We start from the raw sequence: 25,603 nt of genomic DNA on the forward strand, positions 1-25,603 counted from the left end.
GGATACTTTAAGAAACATGAAAGCAAAGAGAAAGTCACAATTTTCTTCACCGACAAAAGCTCTTCAACCAAAGGTTCATATTCAAGATGTAACCATTACAGTTAAGTAAGGTCATGAAGAATTAGATTATTTCCACAAGAGTGAACCAAAGTGCAAAATTTTGAGTCATACAACCAAAGATTAGTGGCACAATAACAAACATGTAGGAAAATGCAAGTTAAGAACATGAACTTTGGATCTTGAAAATTTGTTGTAATCATCACTGTAATCAATATAAGCTATGAAAAGTTTTCTACCTCATTACTCTTGTGACCAATGAGACTTGAGTAATTTTGTAGCTAGCAAGCAAGGATCAATGGAGGAAATTTTACTAAAACACATTGTAACCAACATGACTTATGACTAGCAACAATAAAGGCAAGGAGGACATCTAGCACTACCTTCCTATTGCATTCCACCGAGGTAATTCCTTCCAAATCCTCATTGATTGTAGTGCTACTCACTTTTTCATGTTCGTATGTATATTAAAAAATTATAATTCAAACCCAAACTCACTAGGAAGCTAATAGTCAAACTAAAAAATGGGAGAGAAGCTTATTCAACTCAAGTAATAAAAAACATAAAACTTTGTTTAGGGAACTAATTAAGACACAAAGGTGAATTTTAGGGTCTTGTCCCTAGGAACCAATGGCTTGTTAAAATATATGTATGGTGCTAGAGGCACATGTAATTGAATCTTATAAGTAAAGGTATGAGGTCGGTGTCCAAGCTATAAGGTGGAGAGAGAGAGAGAGAGAGAGAGAGAGAGAGAGAGAGAGAGAGAGAGAGAGAGAGAGAGAGAGAGAGAGAGAGAGAGAGAGAGAGAGAGAGAGAGAGAGAGAGAGAGAGAGAGAGAGTCACACACTTGTATCGCTCACTTGCTTACACACTTGCATTGCAATAGCTAAGAATACACATATACAAAAAGTTATGTATATGGTAGCTTCTTTTACTAAAGTATTCTCCGCACTTTCTATATCTAGCTTATCTAATTGTCCTAAATATCTAGATATTGTCTTCATAGATATTCTCTAAGTGCATCTTTATATGAGTACATTCTAACATTCCCCCTCTTTAGAAAAGGTTGACAATATCTTCTAACATTTTTTCTCCCTTCTCAAAAGAAAATAGGATTTTCTTTTGTAATATAAGGACTTTCTACCAATCATCTTGACTATAAGAGAAGTAAGATTACAATGATGACTATAGCATGAGACTTTGTCCTTAGTGTTTTGATGAAGATACACATCAATATTTGCTTGGAATGATTTAAGGGATGTAACTTGATGATGAAGATGTTTGGGATTTGGTTGATGGATACCTTGATGAAGAGTTGATCACCATAGTTTGTTTCATGATAGACTTGATAAGAGATGGTATCGTCTTGTAGATAGATGATGTATTGCAATTGGGACTTAATAGTGGTTGAGGGAAATAACAGTGAGAGAAAAGAATAAGATAGCATGTTTGTGGGTGGAGAGATGATCCCAATGTCACTAGATACCATAGTAAGAGAGAGGTTGATAAGTTGCTTCTAACTTGATGTTTCAAAAGGTTTTTGATGAATATGGAAGTGTAAAATAGCAAGTGATTGATAAGGAAGTTCAAGCATGTTATCTTTGAGAGGACTCCAAGAGTTGGTTATAACATCTCGAGTAATCGCATGCATGATGTCATAGTTGCTTGGCTTGGCTACTTCGCATGTGCATGTTAGGTCTAGGTCTTATTCAAATCAACAGATTGCTATATGTATGGCAAGGTAGTTGAAGCCCATAAAGTTGACAAAGACTTTGAAAATGGTTGTTTTATGGTGTGGGCAATGTAGATAGGGACATTAGATCTATATTATGATTATAGGATTGGTAAACTTTGGATGAGCACTAAAATAAAGTGATGTGGATGATACTTATAAGTTACAAGTGCATGTGAAATATAAGTACAAGAGGCATCAATATCTTCCTCCCTATATTATGATTCTAGGATTGGTAGACTTTGTATGAACACTAAAATCAAGTGATGTGGATGATATTTATAAGTTATAAGCACATGGGAAATATAAGTACAAGAGGCACTAACATCCACTTTCAATATATCAACATTTGGTAAAAAATGTATAATTTGAAGAAGTAATCTTCTTTTCTCAAAGGTTTATCTCTATGGATTACATATATGAGCACTTATATTACGTAATGGAATGCCATTTTCTTCTAGGGTGCTAGCTTGGCTTCACTACTTCACATATTCATGTTAGGTCTATGTCTTATTCAAATCAATAGCTTGTTACATGAATGGCAAGGTAGTTGAGGGTAATGTCCACAAAGACTTTGAAATGGGCTATTTTATGATGTAAGCAATGTCGATAGGGACATCGGATCTATGTTATGATATATGATTTGTACACTTTTCATGCACACTAAAAGCAAGCGGTACATGTGATACTTATAAGTTACATGTACGTGGAAAATATAAATATAAGGGTCACCAATATCAAGTCTTAATACATCAACCTTTCATCTAAAACTAAGACTTAAATAAAAATACTTCTATCCATTGCTTTACATTTGTGAACTTAAATTGAGTAATGGATTTAAAAAAATTTATTCTACGTTGCTAGCTCTAATGTTTACATTTATATTTCAACATTAGTTAATGAATGGCTACAAGAGGAATGCAAAAGAACAAAAAACATCTTACAATAAGTGTGACTAGCATAATGTCATTCCTCTTGAAGCTCATTCTACTGTAATAATGATAGGCTATTAAATAAATTAGTACATGAGGAAAAACGTTTTAATGCCAACAATTGGCTACACCATAGAGAATATTAAACCATTTAGAAGGTGTTCGAGAATCCTAGGATATTGTTTGTGGAGTGAGTTTTAGAGCATGAACTTGCACAACTACAAACATGTGGCAATTGGGGATCACTACTACAATAGTTATATATTATATTTAGTGCAAGATATAAAGCATGGATTTGTACAAGTAGAAACATGAAGTGATTAAGGATCAATTTAAGTACATTTATAACTACACAATTCAATAAGATAATACATGATTGGATTCTTATGTTCACATTTATATGGTTTTAAATTTGACCTAACACATGGATTTGCGTTTATATGGTCTTATTTGCACAAGAGATGACATGCTTTCCTTATGAACTTTGCAATGAAAGTGCAACAAAGCAACACAATACAAATAAACATTGAAAAGCAAACATTTGTATGTAGCCTAAGAGACAAAAAGTGAATTGTGTGAAGATGAAAATTGAACATGGGTGACATGCTTGCCTCAATGACCTTTGTGCTTATGACTTTCGATATTGGCCATGTGTGTGGAATTTGTTAGTAATTCCAAAAAACCAGTTGATATCTTTTCAAATGCAAATCTAGAAGACCAATCAAATATCTTCAAACGTTTTGGAGTCAATTCGAAATAAAGACTATTTGAAATTTCATGGAACTAGAATAGGTGACTTTTGTTAAAATCTTAGATATGTCTTAAGGCAGCTTCAAAAGGAGATACAGCCAAAATCTTGGTGTACTTAGTTTGACATATATATGTCTAATGGGATGGAAAATGGTCCATGAGACAAGTTTTTATACAATGATAATAATCACTGGATATCACAACTTAGCATGGTAAATGGTAATCGAGGATATGTAGCTCAAAGAAAAATGCAAAGTGATGTACAATACAATGCCCATATAAGGATACACCTAAAAAAGGGGTGGGTGGGGCACTATATAATTAGCCATATGATTAAGTAATGATATGATGCCCTTATGTGGCACCATCCTGTCTAGCTCCATCTAGTTAGGATCAATGTGTGGGTATAATATCTCATATATCCTTAATGAGAGAGTGTACAGATAGAATTTGGGTTGGATTCTTAGCTCTATTAGGTGCTACTCATGTCGTTGGGTTGGGCTCTCAACTTTATTAAGTGGTACTCATGTCGTTGGGCTAGAATCTCAATTTTATGAGGTGCTACTCATGTTGCCAATGGATCTCCATCATATCTCTCTCTAGTGTAGTCTTTATGCTCGGTATCCCCACATCCTCGGTCGATGTGCAACTTTCATCTCCTCAGCTCTCTTGACTGTCACCGCTCTTTGTGTAGGTGTAGTATGTGTGGTCACTATCTAATATAAATCAATGAATTGTGATTATTTGCCCCCTCTCTACTGGATGGTCAATTAGAGTAATGACGTGTAAAGACTTTGGATCTTAAGTAGGAGCTGGCCCAATTGTCACTAATTTGGGGACTCCATGACTAGTCTCATGGGGGTGTCACCTTTGAATAGTGTGGAGTATCTTGCCTAGACTATAATGTAGACAATGGGCTCTCCTTGTCTTAGTCTCAAGCTAATGAAGAAGAGACTTTAAGCTGGCTAATGGCTACTCACATCCCAAGTGGCATGTATATATCTAGCTATCTAGGTCCCTATAGTATGACATCTTTAGGACAAGGGGCTATTAGGGTAGGGTAAGTTCCATGTATCCTGCATGTGTAGTTGATAGAGATCTTATCGCATGAGAGAGAGAGAGAGAGAGAGAGAGAGAGAGAGAGAGAGAGAGAGAGAGAGAGAGAGAGAGAGAGAGAGAGAGAGAGAGAGAGAGAGAGAGAGAGAGAGAGAGAGAGATTAATAAGGTCTTCTCGCAAATATAATGGCCTCTTTTATGGACCTCTCCTCATGGAGTAGTGGGCTTTCAAACAATGATAATCTTGCTAAATAGTTCCTCTCTCCTAGTCCTAAGGAGTAGCTAACTATGTCTCCATCCTCGAATCTCCATGTGGAGCAACTTTATTTAGAAGGGTTACCAAAAGCATGGAAAGGTTAAGGTGAAATGTATATAGGTGAAAATGTTCTCTTTTGCTAATGTTAAAATTTTGATAGTGTTGTGGGCCTACTTGATAGATGCTCTACGGATGCCTTATGTCTTTGATCCTGTGCATAAACTTGGTAGGGTGAAAAATTGCGACGAGCTTCACATAAGGGCATTATTTCTCATAAGGCACACTTTTTGAAGCTGCATTTGTTGAATTTGAACTCTGTACCTTGAGCAGAAAACTAAACTTGGCCTAGACGTATCATAATAATGGAAGAGAATGATTGCAACCACATTTATGTGTAGAGAACCACAATAAGTTTTAGACAAACTCCCACTATAGTTCTCACTTTGTGAATTACGACAACATCATAAGCTTTTGCTAGGTTGGGACTATATACCTTGCTAGGTGCAATTAGGGGAAGGGGGTTGTTGGCTTGGGGTATGTGGGGCCTCCCAAAGGAGAAATTCATGATGTTGAACACTATAGGGAAAGTTGAGGAAAAAGAGACCCCTTATTCATATAAGAAAATGCCAAAAAGTTATTGTGAGCCGCTCCTACCCATGGCATGGCCCTCACTATGGTGACTTATCTCTCACTATGTGTCTAATGCCTAATCGAGCTGAGAACTGGGAAGCGGTGGGGTGGGCGCGATTTTTGCGCCGGGGGGGCGGGTGCTGGACGCGTGGCACCCGCCCCGACGTTCTCTTTCTTTTTTGTGGGGGAGGTGGGGGGCTGCCACGTGGCACCGGCCCCCCCTCTCCTTAACTAATAGTATAGATAATAATAATAATAATAATAATAAGAAAATTATCACAGGAGGGCGAGGCGGGGCGGGGTCGGGGACGGGAGCGGGGGGGCCAGGCGAGAGAGAGAGAGATTGCTGCCACCCGAAGCCTCGTTCTCGGAAAGAAAGGGCAATAACGCACGTCTGGAATCATATGACAGCTCAGTTGTATTAGCTCAGATTGCACGGAAGGGGCTGGAGAGACATCTTCCTGCGTGTTCAGGACTCGTCCCCACCCAACTGGCTTAGCTGAAGGAAAGAACGTAGAGATGGAAGATTATCTGCCTGGGCATCCATAAAAGATTCTCCTTGGCCAGGGTCAGATGCCGTATAGTCTACTAGCGGGTTGCGATTTCGCAGCAAGAACGAATTCGGCTTATTTGGCTAGCATCGAAACAGGGGAGGTTAGTGCCAAAGGAACAGGGGAGCTTAATGGCAAATGACCAGGTCCGCAGAAAGGATATTATGGGAGCAAAGAGTTATAAGGACTGCAAATTCTGCTCCTGTCAAATGTGGGTTGGTGCCGCCCTTCCGTCAACATTCTTATCTTTTTGATTGCGCCCTTCACCTCAGAACGAAGTGGTTTTCATTCAATCCTCTTAGCTTGCTTATAGAGTGTTGCTGCCTTGCATGACCCAAGAGGTGGCATTGATTCAACCCCTTGATTGATTGATTGATTGATTTCGGAGAGCTTCACGATCACCCAAGATTTGAGTCTTGAAAGGCTTGATTCGAAGAGCATTGTTGGCCTACATCACTGTACAGGCCCACTATAAGCAGAGCATCATTCACAAGGAAAAATAAGAAGGTTTTTGGTTGCATTAGAGATGGAGATGTCCTCTCCCAAACCAGTTGATGATGGATCTGCGGTAGAGAAGGGAAACTGGTCCTACAAATTCATTACCCTATATGGAACTTTGGATGTACACATAATTCGAGCAAATAATTTACCGAACATGGACACATTTTCTGAAGGCTTGAGGCAATGCTTTACTTGCATGAAACCATGTGTAGCTGCTGTGCCAGAAACCTGGAGAGAGCATGCTCACAAGAGAATCACTAGTGATCCTTATGTGTGTGTGGTTCTACAAGATGCTACAGTGGCAAGGACAAAAGTTTCCCGCAACACTTCAGATCCTGTGTGGAACGAGCATTTTGTAATTCCGGTAGCTCACACTGTGGCAGAGGTTGATATCGTCGTCAAGGACGATGATATACTAGGGGCCCAGTTCATTGGGCAAGTGAAAATACCAGCTGAACAATTACTCATGGAGGAAATCAAAGAGAGGACTTACCAGTTAATGGGAAGAGATGGTAAACCCTTGAAGCAGGAAGCTACTCTGGTGCTTTCATTGAGCTACCTTCCAGTTGAGAACGATCCGTTGTATGAAAAAGGTGTTTGTACAGATTCAAATTTTCATGGGGTTCCAAATACTTATTTCCCTCTTCGGAAAGGTGGGAGTGTGACTCTCTACCAAGACGCTCATGTGCCGGACAGTCTTCTCCCAGAATTTCAGCTCGACAATGGGGTGACATTTAAACATAATAAATGCTGGGAAGATATTTGTGAAGCAATAATGAATGCACATCATCTAGTATACATTGCTGGGTGGTCCATCTACACAGAAATAAAGTTAATACGGAATCAGGACAAACTCAGGCATGAGAGAGCATACAAAACTTTGGGAGACCTTCTGAAAGAGAAAGCACAGTATGAAACTGCTCGTGTTTTACTGCTTGTTTGGGATGATAAAACTTCACATTCCTGGTTCAAAAATGTATGTGTCCCTTTTCCTTACTTTGGGATCCTTCAAAACTTTATTTCAAGATTCATGGTGATGAAGTTGTTGCTCCTTCTCTTATAGTATTTTTGATTGCTTAGCTAAGTGTTATAATCTCCCACTTGGAAAGGTTGCTACTCTTGAACACACTGATGGTCACCCTTCCTAAGGAAGAAGGTCTTTTGGTTGATCATCACAAACAACTGTTAGAACTGTCCCACAAACTGATTAAGTAGATTTCCAATTTGATTGAAAACTATGCTGAAATAAGTATTAATGCTGATCTCAAAGAGAGATATAGATTCCCATATAATAATATGGAAGTTTTTCACTTCAAGCAAGAGTGTGCCACCCGAGTTCTGGAATAGGATTTGTCCATTTGAGCTTGCCTCCTCAAAGTTTCAACTGCTAATGGTCACCAGTTGATTTAACTTATGTCAAAGGAGGCTACTGAAATAGACTATTAAGCTCATGATTACCATTCATCATATCTATGGTTCAATTTAATGATTGTTGATATAGAGGTTTCTCGTATGGAAGGAGACCTTTCATTGGTTAACAGCTGAAGCTGGTTGTTAACAACTAAGTGGAGTTGGACTGTTATATCTTCGACACCAAGATGAGTGCCCACAGCATTGCCCGCTGACCTTGGGCCACCAAGCGACTAAGTATGAACGTGCTCAAAGAGCAGGGCAGTTAAGGATTCTACATAATGGAGTTAGGGGCTCATTTGTGTCACATGTGTGAGCACTACACTTAGGCTCCAAGCCCATTGGCAGTATCGGTGTAGTGGGATGGCTTGGCCTATCCACATTGGTGGTATGGGACTTCGATGCTCAAAATGGGAGTGGCTTGTGGGCGAGCCCTTATTAGCTTTATTGCTGGGAGGTGAATGTAATGTCCATTCCTCTATGTCTTTGTTTATATTTGTGCGGCTTGTGTCATGTCACATGTGTAGGTTGCATTTATATGGCCCATGGGTGTTTCAAGATATTAGAGCAACAATCTGCTCTCTACTCAACAACCACAGAAAATGAGACTGAAAGGTCTTGAGTTCAGATTTCATTCACAGCACATGCTACTACACAAGAAAGAACAATATGTACAAAACAATTGCAGGCTCATGGGACCTTGATAGTCAACCCTAATAGGTATATTCCACTCTCACATAGGGTGGTATGGGATGCTACTAGTGGAAATAGGGACATGGGGAGCACATGCAAATGATGATGTTATTTTCTTACCTAATACTCTTGTGCAGAGGTTGATGCCGTTAGTAGTCTAGTTAGCTCATGATTGAGTTTGGGCATGTGATTCAGTGGGCCAGACATTATAGATGTTTTTAGGCATTTTTTGTTGGTCATTATTATGTGATTTATGGCATTTATTGCTGGCCAACCTTATGCATTTATTGCATTTTTTTTGGCCTATATATTCAGGCTCCCTCCTCCATAGTCTTGTCATTCATCATCTGCAGATTCCAGTGCCAGCCCTATTGGAAAGAGGGAGCTGGTGCTAGTGCCTACGCAACTAGTGACTAATTGTTGTACGTGATTGTCTTGTGTTTGGTGTATGGATTCCATTTGCCAAGGATATCTTTGAGTTCTCCCTTTGTAGTGTTCCTTTGTTCTTTTTTTTTCTTTTGTTTTCTCTTTTCTCTTGTGTTGTGCAGTCTACTATAGAAGTCTTCTACGCTTCTATCATTACACCCACTTCTAACACGGTATCAGATTTCAGATCAGGGTTTGGCATGGTATCAAACGTTTGTGTTCGGGCTCTAGGTGCTGTTTTCTGCTGTGGACTATCTGCCCTCACAATTTTGTGGTGCCGATCTGCTTTCATTTGTTTGTTGCAGCCTGGGCGGCCAGTTTTTGGGGATTTTCAGCCTTCCAATCTCTGCATTTTTATGCTGCTACCTCTGTTTTCCAATTTTCTGCATTATCTTAATGTTGGCGACTGCATTTGATGCTTCTCTGTCTGCATTTTGATCTGCAGCATTGCAATTGGAGCATTTCGTGCTCCTTAGGCTGGGCGACTGTGTTTTCAGCCTCTGTTTGTGGCTGACAGCCATTGTCATCTCAATTCTTCCAGATTTTACTGATGTTTTGTGATCAGCTTCCCTTTACATTGCATTTGAACTTGTACTTTGTGCAGTTTATGTTGTGCTTGGCTGTACTCTCTCCCTCTCTCTATTCTTTATCTTCTTTTCCTATCCTCTCTAGATAGCTCCTTCCTGTTGTTCTATTGATGACAAACTCCATGGCCTTGATTACTTAACCTAGAGTGCTATTATGAAAGCATGGTTTGTGTAGAAGTGATTGTGGCATGTGGTTTTTGGAGCTATTGAGCATCCTCAGCTTTTCGTTCCTTCCAGATGATTGGGACTAGGGCCACCATGAGGAAGCTGTCAAAATGACTAAGTGTCCAGAGAGACAGTAAGGTTTGCGAGGGAAAACACAGAGTGTGTATGGCAAACACTGAGAGAGAAAAGAAGAGAGAAGAAACTCTGATGAATGGAATGATGAAGATTTGAATCATGGAGTGAATGTGATACAAGGGAACAAGGGTGCCGTAGCACAAGGAAGATGATGAAGACAGCCACGAACCACGAACCACAATGTCCTCCTGAAGAGGTGTTAGGGTGGTGGAGAGGCTGGAGAGAAGAGGTGACGGACTGAATGAATCAGCCATATGGAATGAAGGAGAGAGTGGCCTATAAATAGGCACAATCAGTCTAGGGTGGCGCCCCTTTTTGGGACTGCAAACCCTAAACGTAAAATGCAGAAATGCAAAAATGCAAATTGCGGGTGAAGGGCGAAGAAGGGTTTCTCAACATCCCCTCTTAGGCCCAAAAAGGGGAACAAGAGAAGAGTGAGGTGAAGATGCAATGCTACATGCTGAAGAATGCTCATGCAGCAGGTGCCACTTGGACAGTGTCTCTCGTGGGAAAATTGTTCACTTGCCCAAGCGTGCGAGTACAAAGATGATGAAAACATGCAATGCATAGGAGGAATGTCGGACTTTGTGTGGTGCCGAGAACCATGAGGATATGCCCGTACTCGATCTTGGGAGTTGGCTTCATGCTGACCAAGGGACGAAGAAGATCCACCCTGTGATATGAGAATACCACTTGAAAGGAGACCTTTGAAGATAGTTAGGAGATAGGATGAGCTGTAGAACCTGAAACTCAGCCTCGGGAGAGAAGCCACTAGCTCCATGACTCCATGCCAGAAGGAATTCAAAGACCTAGCCACCAACTTGTTGCTAAAGACCCAAGGGCCCTGATCTAGGTAGATCCTCTAGATCCTGGGTATGAGTAGAGGAAATGGCTGCTCAAAGGAGAGCCACTCCTCGAAAGTGAAAGGTGGTGGTGTGTGCAAAACTTCATGGCACATAGGGTCCCTCTTTGAATCGGAAGGAGTAGAAGTAGGAGCCCCCTCTGAAGCCGAAGAAGAATTGAAAGCCCTCTCTGAGGGCAAAGTAAGAAAATCCCCCTCTGAATCCTAGTCTAAGAGAAAGGGAATCCAACCACTCATGGCTCATAGAAGACTGCGAAGCATCTGATGACGAAGGAAGTGCCACCAGTCGTGCCGAAGAAGGTATCTGGGGCTTAGAAGAAGAAGCCGGAAAGCACCTAGAAGTGGTCTCTTGAACCTGAGTGAAAGAGGGTGGGGAAGGAGGCTCAAGATGAGCCAAGGGTGGGCAACAATTTGTCAGAGTGGAGCAGCAATGGAAGTGTAAACATATGCTGTAATAAACTGCTGAAACACAAGACAAAAGAGAAAGGGAAAGAAAGAACACAATACAAATGAGAACTCAGATGTATGCTCGGGAAATGGAATCCATATATCAGACACAAGACTGTTGCATACAATAGTGAGTCATTGGCTGCGTGGGCATCGACATCGGCTCCTCTCTCCACGAGACCTCCAGGTGGTGAATTGACCAATTGAGGAGGAGCCCATAATAAATAGGCATGAATAATACCATAAAATATGTTAGGTCGGCCAGCAATAAATGCCCAATATGACCATAAAATGACACAATAAAAAATGCCTAAATAGTCTAAATAATGTGCCCAAGCCTTTACAGCTTAGACTCACACATGAGCTAACATATTTACTAACACCCTCTCTCAGATCATGGGTGATCTGATACAATACAATGGTACAATGATAATGAATCATAAACGATACAACATAGAACCACCAAGTAGGACCATGGATATCCAAGCAGTGGTTGGGTGATCAAGCCACCACCAAGGTTCCTTGGAGAGAACCTCATTGATGTCGATTGTACTAGCTCCTGAAGATAGAGAAGATCATAGTAGCTCTTAATGTCTGTCTGTTGAGAAACCCTTCACCCTTCACCCACAGTTTGCGTTTTTTGGGTTTCTGCGTTTTGCGTTTAGGGTTTGCAACCCCAAAAAGGGGCGCCATCCTAGACTGACTGTGCCTATTTATAGGCCACTCTCTCATTCATTCCTCACAGCTGTTTCATTCAGTCTGTCACCTCTTCTCTCCAGCCTCTCCACTACCCTCACACCCCTTCAAGAGGACATTGCGGTTCGTGGTTCGTGGCTGTCTTCATCATCTTCCTTGTGCTACGGCACCCTTGTTCCCTTGTATCACATTCATTCCATGATTCAGATCTTCATCATTCCATTCATCAGAGTTTCTTCTCTCTTCTCTTCTCTTCTCTTCTCCATGTTTGCTGAGCTCATTCCGTGTTCCTCCCCGCAAACCCTACTGTCTTGCTGGTACGCCATCAATGCCAGTGGAAGTCTTCTCCCACTTATTTTCAGGTACAGTGGCTTTCACGACCTACGGATCTATAGTCCGCTCCATCGAGAGACAGTGATTGTTTGATACCGTCTCCTCGTCAGTCTACTCCTTCGAGAGACAGTGGCTGCTCGACTCCTTCCTCTTCTTCGGCTACCCAGTCTGCTCCACTAAGAGACAGCGACTGTTGCCCACCTCTTACTCATTCTGAGCCCCACCTTTTCCCACCCTCGACTACTCAAGTTCGAGAGGCTACCTCTGGGAGCTCTTCAGCATCCCCGATACCTTCTTCGGCACGACCGGCGGCACTTCCTTCATCATCAAACATTTCGGAGTCTGTGATCCATGAGTTTTTGGATTCCCTATCTACTTCAGAGGGGGATTCGAAGAGGGATGTTATTTCTTTGCCCTAAGAGGGGGCATCTATTTCTTCTTCAACTTCTGCGGGGGCCCCTCCACCTCCCACCTCAGAGGGGGAACCTACTCCACATGAAGTTCTTCACCCATTCCCTACTTTCTTGGGGTGGCTGTCTTCGACCGGTCATCTCTTCTACTGATACCGAGGATCTTCAGGTACCAACTAGATCAGGACCTTGGAGGTTTAGCTGCGACTTGGTGACGAGGCCTTCCTATTCCTTCCAGCATGGATGCACGGAGCTAGTGGCTTTTCTCCCGAGGTTGAGTTTCGGGTTCCCCACTTCACTCTGTCTACTGTTCTTTACTGCAGGTTCCCTTTCCGGTCGAAATCTTGGATCTTAGGGATCCTCTTCATCTTCTTCCTCCTCTTCTTCTTGCCTTCGTTTCTTGGTCAGCATGGAGCCATCTCCCGAGATTGAGTACGGGCATATCCTTATGGTTTTCGGCACCACACAAAGTCTGACATTCCTCCTATGCATTGCATGTTTTCATCATCTTTGTACTAGGGTGCTTGGGCAAGTGAATAATTTTCCCACGAGGGACACTCTCCAAGTGACACTTGCCGCATGAGCATTCTTCAGCATGTAGCATTGTATCTCCACCTTACTCTTCTCTTGTTCCCCTTTTTGGGCGTGAGAGGGGGTGTTGAGAAACCCTTCACCCTTCACCCTTCACCTGCATTTTGCGTTTTTTGCGTTTCTGCGTTTTGCGTTTAGGGTTTGTAGCCCCAAAAAGGGGCTCCATCCTAGATCGACTATGCCTATTTATAGGCCACTCTCTCACTCATTCCATATGGCTGATTCATTCAGTCCGTCACCTCTTCTCTCCAGCCTCTCCACTACCCTCACACCCCTTCAGGAGGACATTGCGGTTCGTGGCTGTCTTCATTATTTTCCTTGTGCTACGGCACCCTTGTTTCCTTGTATTACATTCACTCCATGATTCAGATCTTCATCATTCCATTCATCAGAGTTTCTTCTCTCTTCTCTTCTCTTCTCCATGTTTGCCAAGTTCATTCCGTGTTCCTCCCCGCAAACCCTACTGTCTTGCTGGTACGTCATCTTTTGACACTGTCAACAATGCCGCTGATGTAGCACACGTGACCTTCCTGTCACCAATGCCATAGCACATAAGTGACCATGGATCCCCCTCCTTTGGCCGAACCGCCAAAGTGTTCCCTCTTGTGAGCTCCAAACAAAAGCCACCCGTTCTCTGTCAAAGAACCAGTCTATCATGAACCTGGATGTCAATCCTAGCTCCAGGATTTGTACATGCCAGATTTCGATCGATGCGTCAGGGATGTCCCTCTTTGGATCGTGTGCATTTGTATAGAAATATAGAGGAGGCACGGTTGCCCCATCTCATCACCCTCTCATACTCCATCTTTGGCTCTGGAGAGTTGTGAGAAATGACCTCACCACCACCACTAGAAAGCAACTGAGGAAGGGGCCACCAAGCCCTTCCCACGATCTGATGAAGAGGATCCCTTCCGCACCTTGGACTTCACCTTGGCTAGAGGATCTGAGTCGGAATCTGAGGCAGATGATGACTCGTCGGAGGAGTCCACATCCGGCTTTGTCTTCTGCTCCTTTTTCTTTCTGGAAGCCGCTAATACTTTGTAGTCCTTGCGTAAATGATCTTTCTTCCCACAGTGGTAACACTGGGTCTTCAACTTCGTCTTCTTCGAATCCCTCTCTGAAGCTGCAAGAGCCTCACTAGAACCTGATGAAAGCCTCCCCTGTAACCACTTTTGTATAAACCAAGCCTTCATCACTGCACTCCACGTGTAATAATCAGGTCCATGGAGATTGTCATCAGTGGATGTGCATGGAGAAGCCCTCTGTAGAGGATTTAGAAGAGAAGTAGAGAAAATAAGGTATTTGGAGAGGGAACACAGCCAAAACATGAGCACAGACTACAAAAAACAAGAGTTCACATACAGTATAGCCCAAAATTTGACCAAAAGAAGACAAAAGTTGCTGCAAAAAATCATCAAATCAGTCAAAAATTTCAAAAAACACCAAAAACGGCCTGAAAGTACAGTTGCTCAACCAGGAAGGAGTCAGGAATACCAAAACGCAGGCTGAGTACTGCCACAAATAGGCTGAAAAAATGTCGCAGCAGGCTGAAAACTGAAAACGCATGCAACAAAGGGGCTGTAGACAGCAGGCGATAGCAAATCTGCAGAAAACGCAGGTCAAACAGGTCGCCTGTATGGAGCAGCAGTCACTTGATCAGCAAGGGTGAAAATAGTCCTGAAATCAGCAAGAAAACACAGTAGAAGCAAAAATCTTGAAATCTGATACCATGTCAGAAGTAGAGCAGCAATGGAAGTGTAAACATATGCTGTAATGGGGAGCAAAGGTCGATGTCGACAGTCTTTGGTGGGATGACCGTTCATGCCGCAGTAGTAGCATCCAATAGAAGGGCAATCTGTCGGTGGAGACGCCATGGTACCGGTGTGGCAAACTGGAGAAGGGAGGGTGGGAGGGAGAAAAAGAATATCTCCCAATGCGCAACAAAAATGATAGAGAAATCAAATGTTGATGCCAAACCCGCCACCGATCTTTGTCTTCTTTGATGAGGAGGATCTTTGTGGCTCTCTGAGCACCTCTGGCTCTGATACCATGTCAGAATGACTAAGTGACTAGAGAGATAGTAGGGTTTGCGAGGGAAAACATAGTGTACGGCAAACACTGAGAGAGAAAAGAAGCGAGAAGAAACTCTGATGAATGGAATGATGAAGATCTGAATCATGGAGTGAATGTGATACAAGGGAACAAGGGTGCCGTAGCACAAGGAAGATGATGAAGACAGCCACGAACCACGAACCGCAATGTCCTCCTAAAGGGGTGTGAGGGCGGTGGAGAGGCTAGAGAGAAGAGGTGATGGATTGAATGAATCATCTGTAAGGAATGAATGAGAGAGTGGCCTATAAATAGGCACAATCAGTCTAGGGTGGTGCCCCTTTTTGGGGCTGCAAACCCTAAACGCAAATTGTGGGTGAAAGGTGAAGGGTTTCTTAACAGAAGCTGTGCTTACATGGGATTCCGATGATACCTATGCCTATTTTACTATTCTTCGTCCTATCTGTTAAGAGGTTTTGGCAGTACTGGCAGTCACTACTTGTACATGATAGCTTTAGCGATTTTCGGCGAAACTTCAGATGTTGTATGAGGCTCCCTCGACTATGTGTGCAATTACCCTCTATGAACAACTCCAGTAAATGAAGTTTGAGCTGAAGGATACTATCTAATCATTCTTGGTTCATGTTACACATGTATAGGATCAATTTTGTCACATGTAGTCCACTCTTCTAGAGGCATATCTTGTGGAGATTATGCTCTACAAGCTTCGTTTGGAGTTTGATGGAGTAACCAATGCTTTGCGAGCATAGACATCATAGATGCTAGTGTGCTTTACACATATGTCCTCAATATTGCGTAAGCATGAGGCATCTTTGCAGTTGTAGGGGAGGCTTCCATCTCAATATGGTGGCTCCAATGAGGCATTTGTAGCTTCCAAGAGGGGCGATAGGAAGAAGATGCTGAAGGCCTGATGTTATTAGTGTGGTAAGAAGAGACATTTGTGCAAGGATTGCAAAGAAATAGTGACTTTGAGGAAGAAGAATGGATACAAATTCCTCTGTGGTGTCATTCTCCTCCTCCTCCTTTGACCTCGATCCTCCACTCAAGGTGAAGGCCAAGGCGCGGAAGGAGTTATTCTCTTTAGATCGAGGAAAGGGGTTGGCAGCCCCTCCTTTTGCTGCTTTCTAGTACTGTGATGCGGTCATCTCTCAACGACTCTCCAGTGATGAGATAGAGGGGAAGTGCGAGGGGGTGGTGAGGTGGGGCAGTAAAGATAGCCTGTTGGGTGAAGATAACCCAGGTATGGAGTCTAATAAGGCCACGAATAGAGAGGAGTGGAAAGCCCAAGGTTGTAACATGTAGCACTTCTAAAATGGAGCTCAGTGAATGGGTTGCCAATAATGGCAAAGTGCCAACACCACTAATAGGCATTGAACAAATGTCATTAGTAGTAACAAGACCCTCGGATGGACAAATATCCTATAGCAAATCTTCTCATGGAGTCATATGACTCCAAGCACTGCTGCCAATAAGCCAAGGTCTCTTGGAAAACGAGGCATCTACTAAAGAAGGCTGCTCCAACACATAGATATGAGGGAACACAGGTGAAGCATCTTGTAGCCAATCTTCACGTGAAGTCATGTGACTCAAAGCACCGTTGTAAACAAGTCAAGGTTGCTTGGAAGATGAGGGATCCACTGAAGAAGGTTGCTCCAACTCATGGATATGAAGGAACACAAACTCATGGATAACGACTGGTGTAAAGGTAGAGAAAGGCTCAGATGATTTTGCTTCATCCTAACATTTCTCTCACAGGATGTGTACTTCTTCTAACATTTCTCCTCAGAATGTGTCCTCTTCCCATAGTGTGGGCATCTAGGCTTCTGTGAATTTGTGTAGCATCTAAAGAACTCTCGTATTTCTCCTTCTTGTGCTTGGTCTTTGGATCCCCCTGCTGCTTCTTCCCCCCCTTAATCTACCTGTTGTGAAAGCCTTTGTGGAGTTGGATCCACTAGCTCTTACCTACTACGGAGATGCAGTTGAGTCAAGAGAGTCATTGTTGTGATAAGTTCGCAATGGGAATGCGAGTTAGAAGTGGAGTAGGAGTAGTGTTGAGTGTAAGAGTGGGAGAATCCCAAGATGAGTGTACTAGCTCGTCATGATACATAGAATAAAATGTATTTATATGTTAGGGTACAAATAAGGGTGTGTTCACACCTTTATAAGTTTATATATGGGGATTAAGGGACTTTACACCCAACAACCTCCCACTTAAAGGCCCAAAGTGGTACCTTTAAGCTAGCCAACTCCCACTAATCTGATGCAATGGTCATGCTGAGCCTTTGCAGGACTCTTAGTGAGAATACCTGCAGGGTTATCTTGCGTTTTGACCTTAGTTAGTATGACAAGATCATCATCCAAGACTTGTTGAATGAAGTGGTACCGAACATCTATGTGTTTGGTATGTGCATGAAACATGGGATTCTTAGCTAGACATATTGCACTTTGGCTATCACAACCAAGCATTGGAGTACTGAAGAGAGACCAAAATCCTTGACCAAACTGTCTAGCCAAATAGCTTGCTTAGAAGCTTTAGTGGCTAAAATATGTTCAGCCTATGTAGTACTTAGTGTCACAATTTGCGGCAACCTTGGACACCAATAGGTAGTCCCACTAGCCCAAGTAAAGACATACCCACTGGTAAATTTCCTAGTGTCAAGATCTCCTATCGTGTCTGAATTATAGAATCCCTGCAACTCTAGTGTACCCTCTCCATAGCCACTTCTCTTGTGTACCTTTTAAGTAATCTGAAGATACATTTTATTGCTTCCTAATGTGGCTTGCCAGGGTTAGACATGAATCTACTAACAACTCCCATTGCACGAGCAATGTTAGGGCGAGTTGCAACCATGGCATACATCAAAGATCCACAAGCTGATGCATAAGGTATGCCCTTCATAGCAGTAGTAGCTTCATCATCTTTTGGGCAATCGGTTTCGCTAAGCTTTGTATGTGATGGTAAAGGCACACCAAGAGGCTTTGTTGAGCTAAAATATGCATTACTTGCTGATTAGCCTCTTAAACAGCCCCAAAACACACTAAAAATGCTCTTTTAGAGTAGAACCCTATAACAGGGAGCGGTTCAAGAGAGTTTAGTGGAAACCCTAAAACGGGGAGCAGTTCGAGAGAGTTTAGTGGAAACCCTAATTTTTGGGACGCCCTTCCACATCTATAAATAAACAGGCTGCTCCCATTCAACGATCATCCTTGTTTGCAGGTTACATTAGCCCACACACCTACTGCTGCTATTGGCGCCCAGTCTCCAGCCTGCAGCCCACCTCCATCTGCTGTCCAGCCATCATTGATTGCAGCCACATTATCTTCAGCCAGTCCATTGCTGTAGGCGACACCTCCAGACTGTCCTAGACTGCTGTTTAGCCTGTTGTCCATCAACTCCAGGGTCAGCCAGCTTGCGTTTTCAACATTGCAGGCCCTGACACTCTTAGACACTGTTTCAGCCTGCTGTTTACAGCAGACTGTGCACAGTTTCCAGCCTCCGATCAGTGGTACACTGTTGTGTTTACCAGTTTCCAGCCTCTAGACTGTGGCGTTTTGGTGACTAGCGTGCTGCCATTCACTATTCATAACTCCTACACTCTGAGTGGTGGTCACAGACTTGGGATCCGTCTTCGGTGGACGTCACACTCCGACATTGCTCTGCCCTTGAGCACACTGTACACTCTTACATTCATTTACAGCATTTATTCACTTCAAAGTTGTGTTCTCTCTCTCCCTTCTTCTGTTTGTGTTTGAGTTTTTGTGTTTGAGTTTTGAGTTTTGCGTTTAGGGTTTGAGTTTTGCCCTCTGTGTCTGTGTCTGTGTCTGTCTCTTTGTGTTTCTGTCGTGGTCATACACTCTGTGTGTCCTCAGTGCAAACCCTAGCAATTTCCTTCACATGGTATCAGAGCCGGTGCTCTTGTAAAGAGTATCCTGCGGATATTGTGGAGAGCTAGTTTTTGTGCAAGGCACACAATACGACTCGTAACCGAATCACAGTGTCCCAGACACCTTCTTCTCCAGTTCCTGTGATGTCTTGTTAGGCTCCTCCATCATTGGAGGCCCTGAGACGGCATTATGGACTCGATGAGGAGGACGACACTCCACCTTCACTAGATTTCACTAACATGACAGAGGAGGACTTTGAGGAGTACTATCGCAACAAGTATGGTGATGTTTACACCCCTCCTACCAGTTTTGCTACCACATTTGGACCGGTTGGTGAGGCTCGCGACACCTCTCCGATCATGGAGGATATACGGCATTCGGAACGTCTGGCGATCCTTCTTCATCATCTCAGCGAGGTCCAATGTCAGGTTTGTACAATTCTTTTGTTTTGCATGAATCAAAACCCTCGCCTGTTTCTTCTTTTGAGATACAGGATCTGGATGGCTTTGCGTATGTGAACTTTAGTAGAAGGGGCTCATGAAGCAAATGAAATTCAGGTACATCTACAACTTCTATTTCATTTGAGCATATCACACACACTTCTCACTTCCCTCCCATCCCACCGGTGGCTCTTCTCACACCTCTCATCATCTTTCCAAAACCTTGGATTACACTCCACATCTACATCACACACCCTAGGGGTTGGATCTTCCATCTCCGCTCCTAGCACCTTTTCCTTCTCCACCCCATTCTCTATCTCTTTGCAATATGGTACTTCATTAGGGGGAATGCCACCCTTTAACACAGTGCCTCTCACCTTTCAGCACATGAGCACACCCATAACTCTTGGGACGACTATGATGGGCATCCCTCTCACTATCCCCAGCTTCACATCTCTCATGACCACTCAAATGCAAGGGTTTCCATCCTCAGCTTATGGTGCGTCTTCACACTCTCCTTGGGTTACACCTACGTAGAGATTCCCATCTTCTGCTCACCGTGTTCCCATCCCACCTCTTTGGGTTCCTCATGTGGCTACCATGCCCATGCCTAGTTAACCCATCCCTACCTATGAATCCACCTTGCACACTACATGTATGCCTGGTGGGCACTCTAGGGCCCATTTCCAAGTGTACTCCACTCCCCCATCCTACCCACACTATACTTTTTCACACTATCCATCTTCGAGCACCACCACTCCTGTTGCAACGGCCAAGAATGCCTTCACGGATAAGACGCGTTTTAACGGGTCAAATTTCACAACTTGGTCTAATTTCATGCAACAAGTGCTTGAGTCTCAGGGTCTTTGGGACCTCATCATTGGTCTAGAGCCTATGCCGAACCCTCGACTAGCTCACCCTGATTACATTCGTCAATGGAGAGCTCGCAATGTCATAGCCAATGTTGAGGTGATGCAGGGATTGCTTCCTGAGTTTCACTCTCAGTTGCAGCACTTCCTGCTCGTGTCAGAGTGTTGGAGTCACCTTCTCGACCACTATGCGGCTCGTGATCATACTTGGCGTATCAATCTTGACTTTAAGCTTCAAGAGTTCTCTATTAAGAAAGGGGATGCTTTAAAAGTCAAGCTGGCTGAATATAGGCGGTTACTTGCCAAGTTCGCTACTACTTGCTCTTCAAAGCCAGATGACAATTAGGTTATTTTCTTCTTGAATAAGTTGCCCGATAAGTACTTCAATTTCATTCAACACATCATCTCCCAACCTAGATTGCCAACCTTCTACGAGTTTGAGTGCTAGCTCTTGCGTTACGCGAGGCTGTATGATCAAGTCCACAAAAAATCCTCATCATAGCCTTATTTAGAGCAGAGGGGGTTGGTTGCCTCTTCTTCGAGAGGGAAAACCACTAGTGGCAAGAACTCACTAGATGCGAAGGCAAGCCAATCAAAGGGTGACTCCTCTTTTTCAGATGGAACCAAAGAATCTAGACCTATCTGGTAGCAACTTCCTAAGAAAAACCGATGTTGCACACATTGCCAGAGAGCCGGCCATGTGGACGAGGAGTGTCGCTCCAAGGCCCAAGGTCTTTCACCTAAAAAGCCTCCGCAAACTGCTGCGATTGCACAGTCCAATGGGGCTACGCCCTCCGCTTTTGCTTCATCTGCTCCTTCAACACCCGTTGTTGTTGCTGTTGGACTTGTGGCTCGAGTACAGCCTCAGCAGCCCCTCTCTTTCACTACCCCTGAGGGATTGGCTGATTGGTGTGCAGGTTCCGATTCCGTTGCACTTCATGCATCCATCTCACCTTCCTCTCCACTTCATCAAGTGTTCCCTTGGCAGAGCCCTGATACTGGACATACACGATGGTAGCCATCTTCTTCGACTCGCATGTCTTTAGGTCCTTTCGAATACCCTAGGTCAGTCTAGCATTCATTTTTCGCACTCTTAGAGTCGAGCCCATAGGATTCATTATTCTTAGTTTTTCCATTTTTTTGTCTTCCACTGCATTTCCTCACACACATACACATTCATTGCATTTATTTTGAGTTAGGTTTTCTTTCTTTTCTGTTTTGCTTTGGAGCATCTCACCACTAACCTCTGCGTTTGCAGATTCTCATCTCTTTTGCAGGGTTTTGTCTTTCAGTGTAGGGCTAGCTTGCAGATTGCTTTGGTCCTACCTGGGCTAGAGACGTGGGGATGCGCACTGTTCCTTTCATGGTTTCATCATCCTAGGAGTGCTTGCTCTTCTTCCAGCATGGCGGTTTTCCCTCTCGCGGCGGATCGTGCAGCATCTCTCTCGATGCTATCATGGCGGTAACTTCTACCTTGCTCTTCTAGCGAGGTGCTTCATCCACTTAATTTTCTTTCATTCCTTATGGTTCTTGGCACCATATGAAAACCGACATCAGGCTCCTCTTCCTTCTTCGGCATCTACATCCAGGTTGAGAGGGGGTTCCTACCCTTCTTGGTATTCTATAGGCTTCAGCGCTTTGTCTTCGACATCGGCTTCTTCCCCCTGTTGTATTTTATCCTTTGCATTGCATGATTACATCATCCTTGTACTAGGGCGCTTGGGCAAGTGAACAATTTTTCCATGAGGGACACTGTCCAAGTGGCACCTGCTACATGAGCATTTTTCAGCATGTAGCATACTTTGTATCTTATTGTGCAGAGCACCACTTGCGCGGATCCTAAGCTGTTTCCAACGGCGGCTGTTATTACCACACCACCCTCCTTCTTTATCACATGGATATCTCATCACCTATTTTTCCTCGTCATCGACACCCTGAGTGGATGGGTTAACTTGTACTGTTTTGTGATGTGTTGGGTGTACCCTCCCTACTCCTGTCTTTTGGGTCACTTTTACTCAATTGGCCGCATTCCATCAAATTTACTTCACTTATTAAAAAAAAATAAAAAATCCATGTAGTTCCATCCGCGTTTGTAGGGCTTGGTAGGTCACTGGGCAGCCGACGTGCACCCTTTGTTCGATGCCCTGTCCTCTCTGGGGTGACTACTTGGATTCCCTTGGTATGATAACAATCGTCTTTGTAGTTTTAATAGGCCACTGGGCAGTCGGCGTGCACCCTTTGTTCGACGCCTTGGCTGCTTTGGGCTGGGGCGCCTTGGGGTACATAAATATCACAATGGCTGGTCTCACCTTTCAGCTCAGTTTTGGGCCTGAGAGAGGGTGTTGAGCTAAAATATGCATTACTTGCTGATTAGTCTCTTAAATAGTTCCAAAATACACTAAAAATGCTCTTTTAGAGTAAAACCCTAAAACGGGGAGTGGTTCGAGAGAGTTTAGTGGAAATCTTCAGCCTATCCATTTCTGTAGGCGATAGCTCTCAGTTGCTGGCGACTACTCTAGGCCATCCCAGACTGCTGTTCAGCCTGCTGTCCATCATCTCCAGGGTTAGCCAGCCTGCGTTTTCAGCATTGCAGGCCCTGACACTCTTAGACACTGTTTCAGCCTGCTATTTACAGCAGTCTGTGCACAGTTTCTAGCCTCCGATCGGTGGTACACTGCTGTGTTTACCAGTTTCTAGCCTCCAGATTGTTGCGTTTTGGTGACTAGCCTACTGCCATTCACTATTCAACACTCCTACACTCCTACTGTTGGTCACAGACTTGGGATCCGTCTTCGGTGGATGTCACGCTCCGATATTGCTCTGCCCTTGAGCACACTGTACACTCTTACATTCATTTACAACATTCATTCACTTCAGAGTTGTGTTCTCTCTCTCCCTTCTTCTATTTGTGTTTGAGTTTTGAGTTTTGGGTTTAGGGTTTGAGTTTTTGAGTTTTGCGTTTAGGGTTTGAGTTTTGCCCTCTGTGTCTGTGTCTGTCTCTTTGTGTTTCTGTTGTGGTCGTACACTCTGTGTGTCCTCAGTGCAAACCCTAGCAGTTTCCTTCATAGGCTTAGCATCAACCATATTAAACTCAAGTACTTTGCTAATGTACTTGTCATGTGAGAGAAAAAACAAGCGTTGCTCTCTATCTCTTTTAATGCAAGTGCCCAAAATGTGTTCAACTACCCCCAAATCTTTCATTGAGAAGGCTGAACTCAATTGCCTTTTAAGAGCATTCAAAGTACTCTTATGCTTTCTTGCAACAATCACTATGTCAGCCACATATAAGACCAACACAATAAGGCTTGTATCATCAGCCTTTTTAGGTTATAAGCAGTGATTTGCATGAGTGCGTTTAAATCCATCGCTAAGCATGAAGGTATCAAACTTTTTATACTACTGTCTAGGGGCTTGTTTCAGCCCATATAAACTGTGTTTCAGCTTACAAACCAGATGCTCTTCCCCTGGAATAGCAAAACCTTCGGGCTGTTTCATGTATAACTCTTCATCTAGGTCACCATGAAAAAAAGTAGTCTTTACATCCATCTAATCCAACTCTAAATCCAAGGCTGTAGTGAGAGCAAACAAAACAGAGAGCACAGTCATCTTCACCCTTGGTGAAAAAACCTCCTGGAAGTCTATGCCTTCCTTCTGTGTATAGCCCTTAGCAACCAAAGGTGCCTTGTACTTGGGCTTTCCACCAATACATTTCACCTTGTAAACCCATTTGTTAGGGATAGCTTTCCTATCCTTGGGCAAAGGTACAAGCTCCCACGTGTTATTTGCATACAGAGACTTCATCTCTTCCTGCATAGCAAGCTCCCACTTTCTCTCGTTTTCACATGACTGTGCCTCTCTAAATGTCAGGGCTCACCTTCGTCAATCAATAAAATGCAATCCAAAGATGGCTGAAACCTTTGTGGCTGCCTTTTGACATGTGTAGACCTTCTTACCCAATGATCTGTATTGTTAGGCAATAGGCCTACATCCTCACATATGTGCACATCATCAATTGGTGGCTGATTTTCAGCATTTTCTTGCTCCTGTAACTTGTTTTCAGCATGTTCTTCTTGATCTCCTATTTCATCCTATGCATCTATTGGCTGCCCATCATCTTCTGGCTGTAGCACAATAGGTTGTTGCCCATTTTCAACATCAAAAGGAATAGAATCTTTAGCTAATGGTTGCTGAATGGTTGGCTGTTCATGCTAAAATTGGACTTTCTTTTTGTCAAGGTCACCCTATGTAGCATGTTTCAGCAACTTTGCCTCATTAAATACTACGTCTTGGCTATGTACTATCTTCGTGCCTCGAGGAAGCCAAATTCTATTATCCATCTCTCCCTCATCTTCATATCCCATGAAGATGCCTTTCATGGATTTCATGTCTAGTTTAGTTCTTTGATCTACAAGAACATGCGTAAAGGCGTCACAACCAAAGATACGCAAATGGTCATATGAAGTAGGTTTGCCAGACCAAACCTCTTCAAGAATGCCATTTTCCGATGCACAATTGGGAGAGCGATTGCATACATGAATTGCAATTTTAAGAGCCTCTCCCTAGAACTACTGCGGGAGATTAGCTGTGGACAGCATGCATTTGACTCTCTCACAAAATGTTTGATTATGAAGCAGTAAATTTTATTATTCAACATTTGTAAGTGGTCAAAGTTGACTCCCACCTAACTTGGTCACAATTGTTGCTTGCCTGTTGCCTGAACACGACTAATTGCAGCTTGGTCAAAATTGACTACCGCTTGGTCAAAATGGACGCTGTTGCCCTTGGACATGACTAACTAAAAAGTGACAACGTGACTCCTCCTTCGTGCACACATGCTGGAACTGACTCGCACTGTCCTCAGGAAGCGCGCACACCTTTGCTGTAGCTTTGATACAAGTTTGTTGTGATGAGTTCGCAATGGGAATGTGAGTCAGAAATGGAGGAGGAGCAGTGCTGAGTGTGAGAGTGAGAGAATCCCAAGATGAGTGTACCAGCTCGTCATGGTACACAAAGAATAAAATGTGTTTAAATGTTAGGGTACAAATAAGGGTGTGTTCACACCCATATAAGTTTATACACGAAGATTAAGGAACTTTACACCCGAAGGGACTTTACAGCT

At 43.3% G+C, this 25,603-nt stretch overlaps 1 protein-coding gene across 1 annotated transcript in view; it reads left to right on the forward strand.

Annotated features, from left to right (window-relative positions):
• Window positions 1-5,735: 5,735 nt before the first annotated feature.
• The window catches only part of LOC148039701 (phospholipase D beta 1-like), a 165,871-nt gene continuing 146,003 nt past the window's right edge, over window positions 5,736-25,603 (forward strand). The window contains exon 1 of the mRNA XM_087693182.1: window positions 5,736-7,441. Within this exon, the coding sequence (XP_087549308.1) occupies window positions 6,491-7,441 (951 nt within the window). The 5' untranslated portion in view covers window positions 5,736-6,490. The remainder of the gene's footprint in view (window positions 7,442-25,603) is intronic.

Source organism: Lygodium microphyllum, chromosome 2 (genome assembly GCF_053477565.2).
Source record: "Lygodium microphyllum isolate KBCC chromosome 2, Lygodium_microphyllum_v1.1.10, whole genome shotgun sequence".
NCBI lineage: Eukaryota > Viridiplantae > Streptophyta > Polypodiopsida > Schizaeales > Lygodiaceae > Lygodium > Lygodium microphyllum.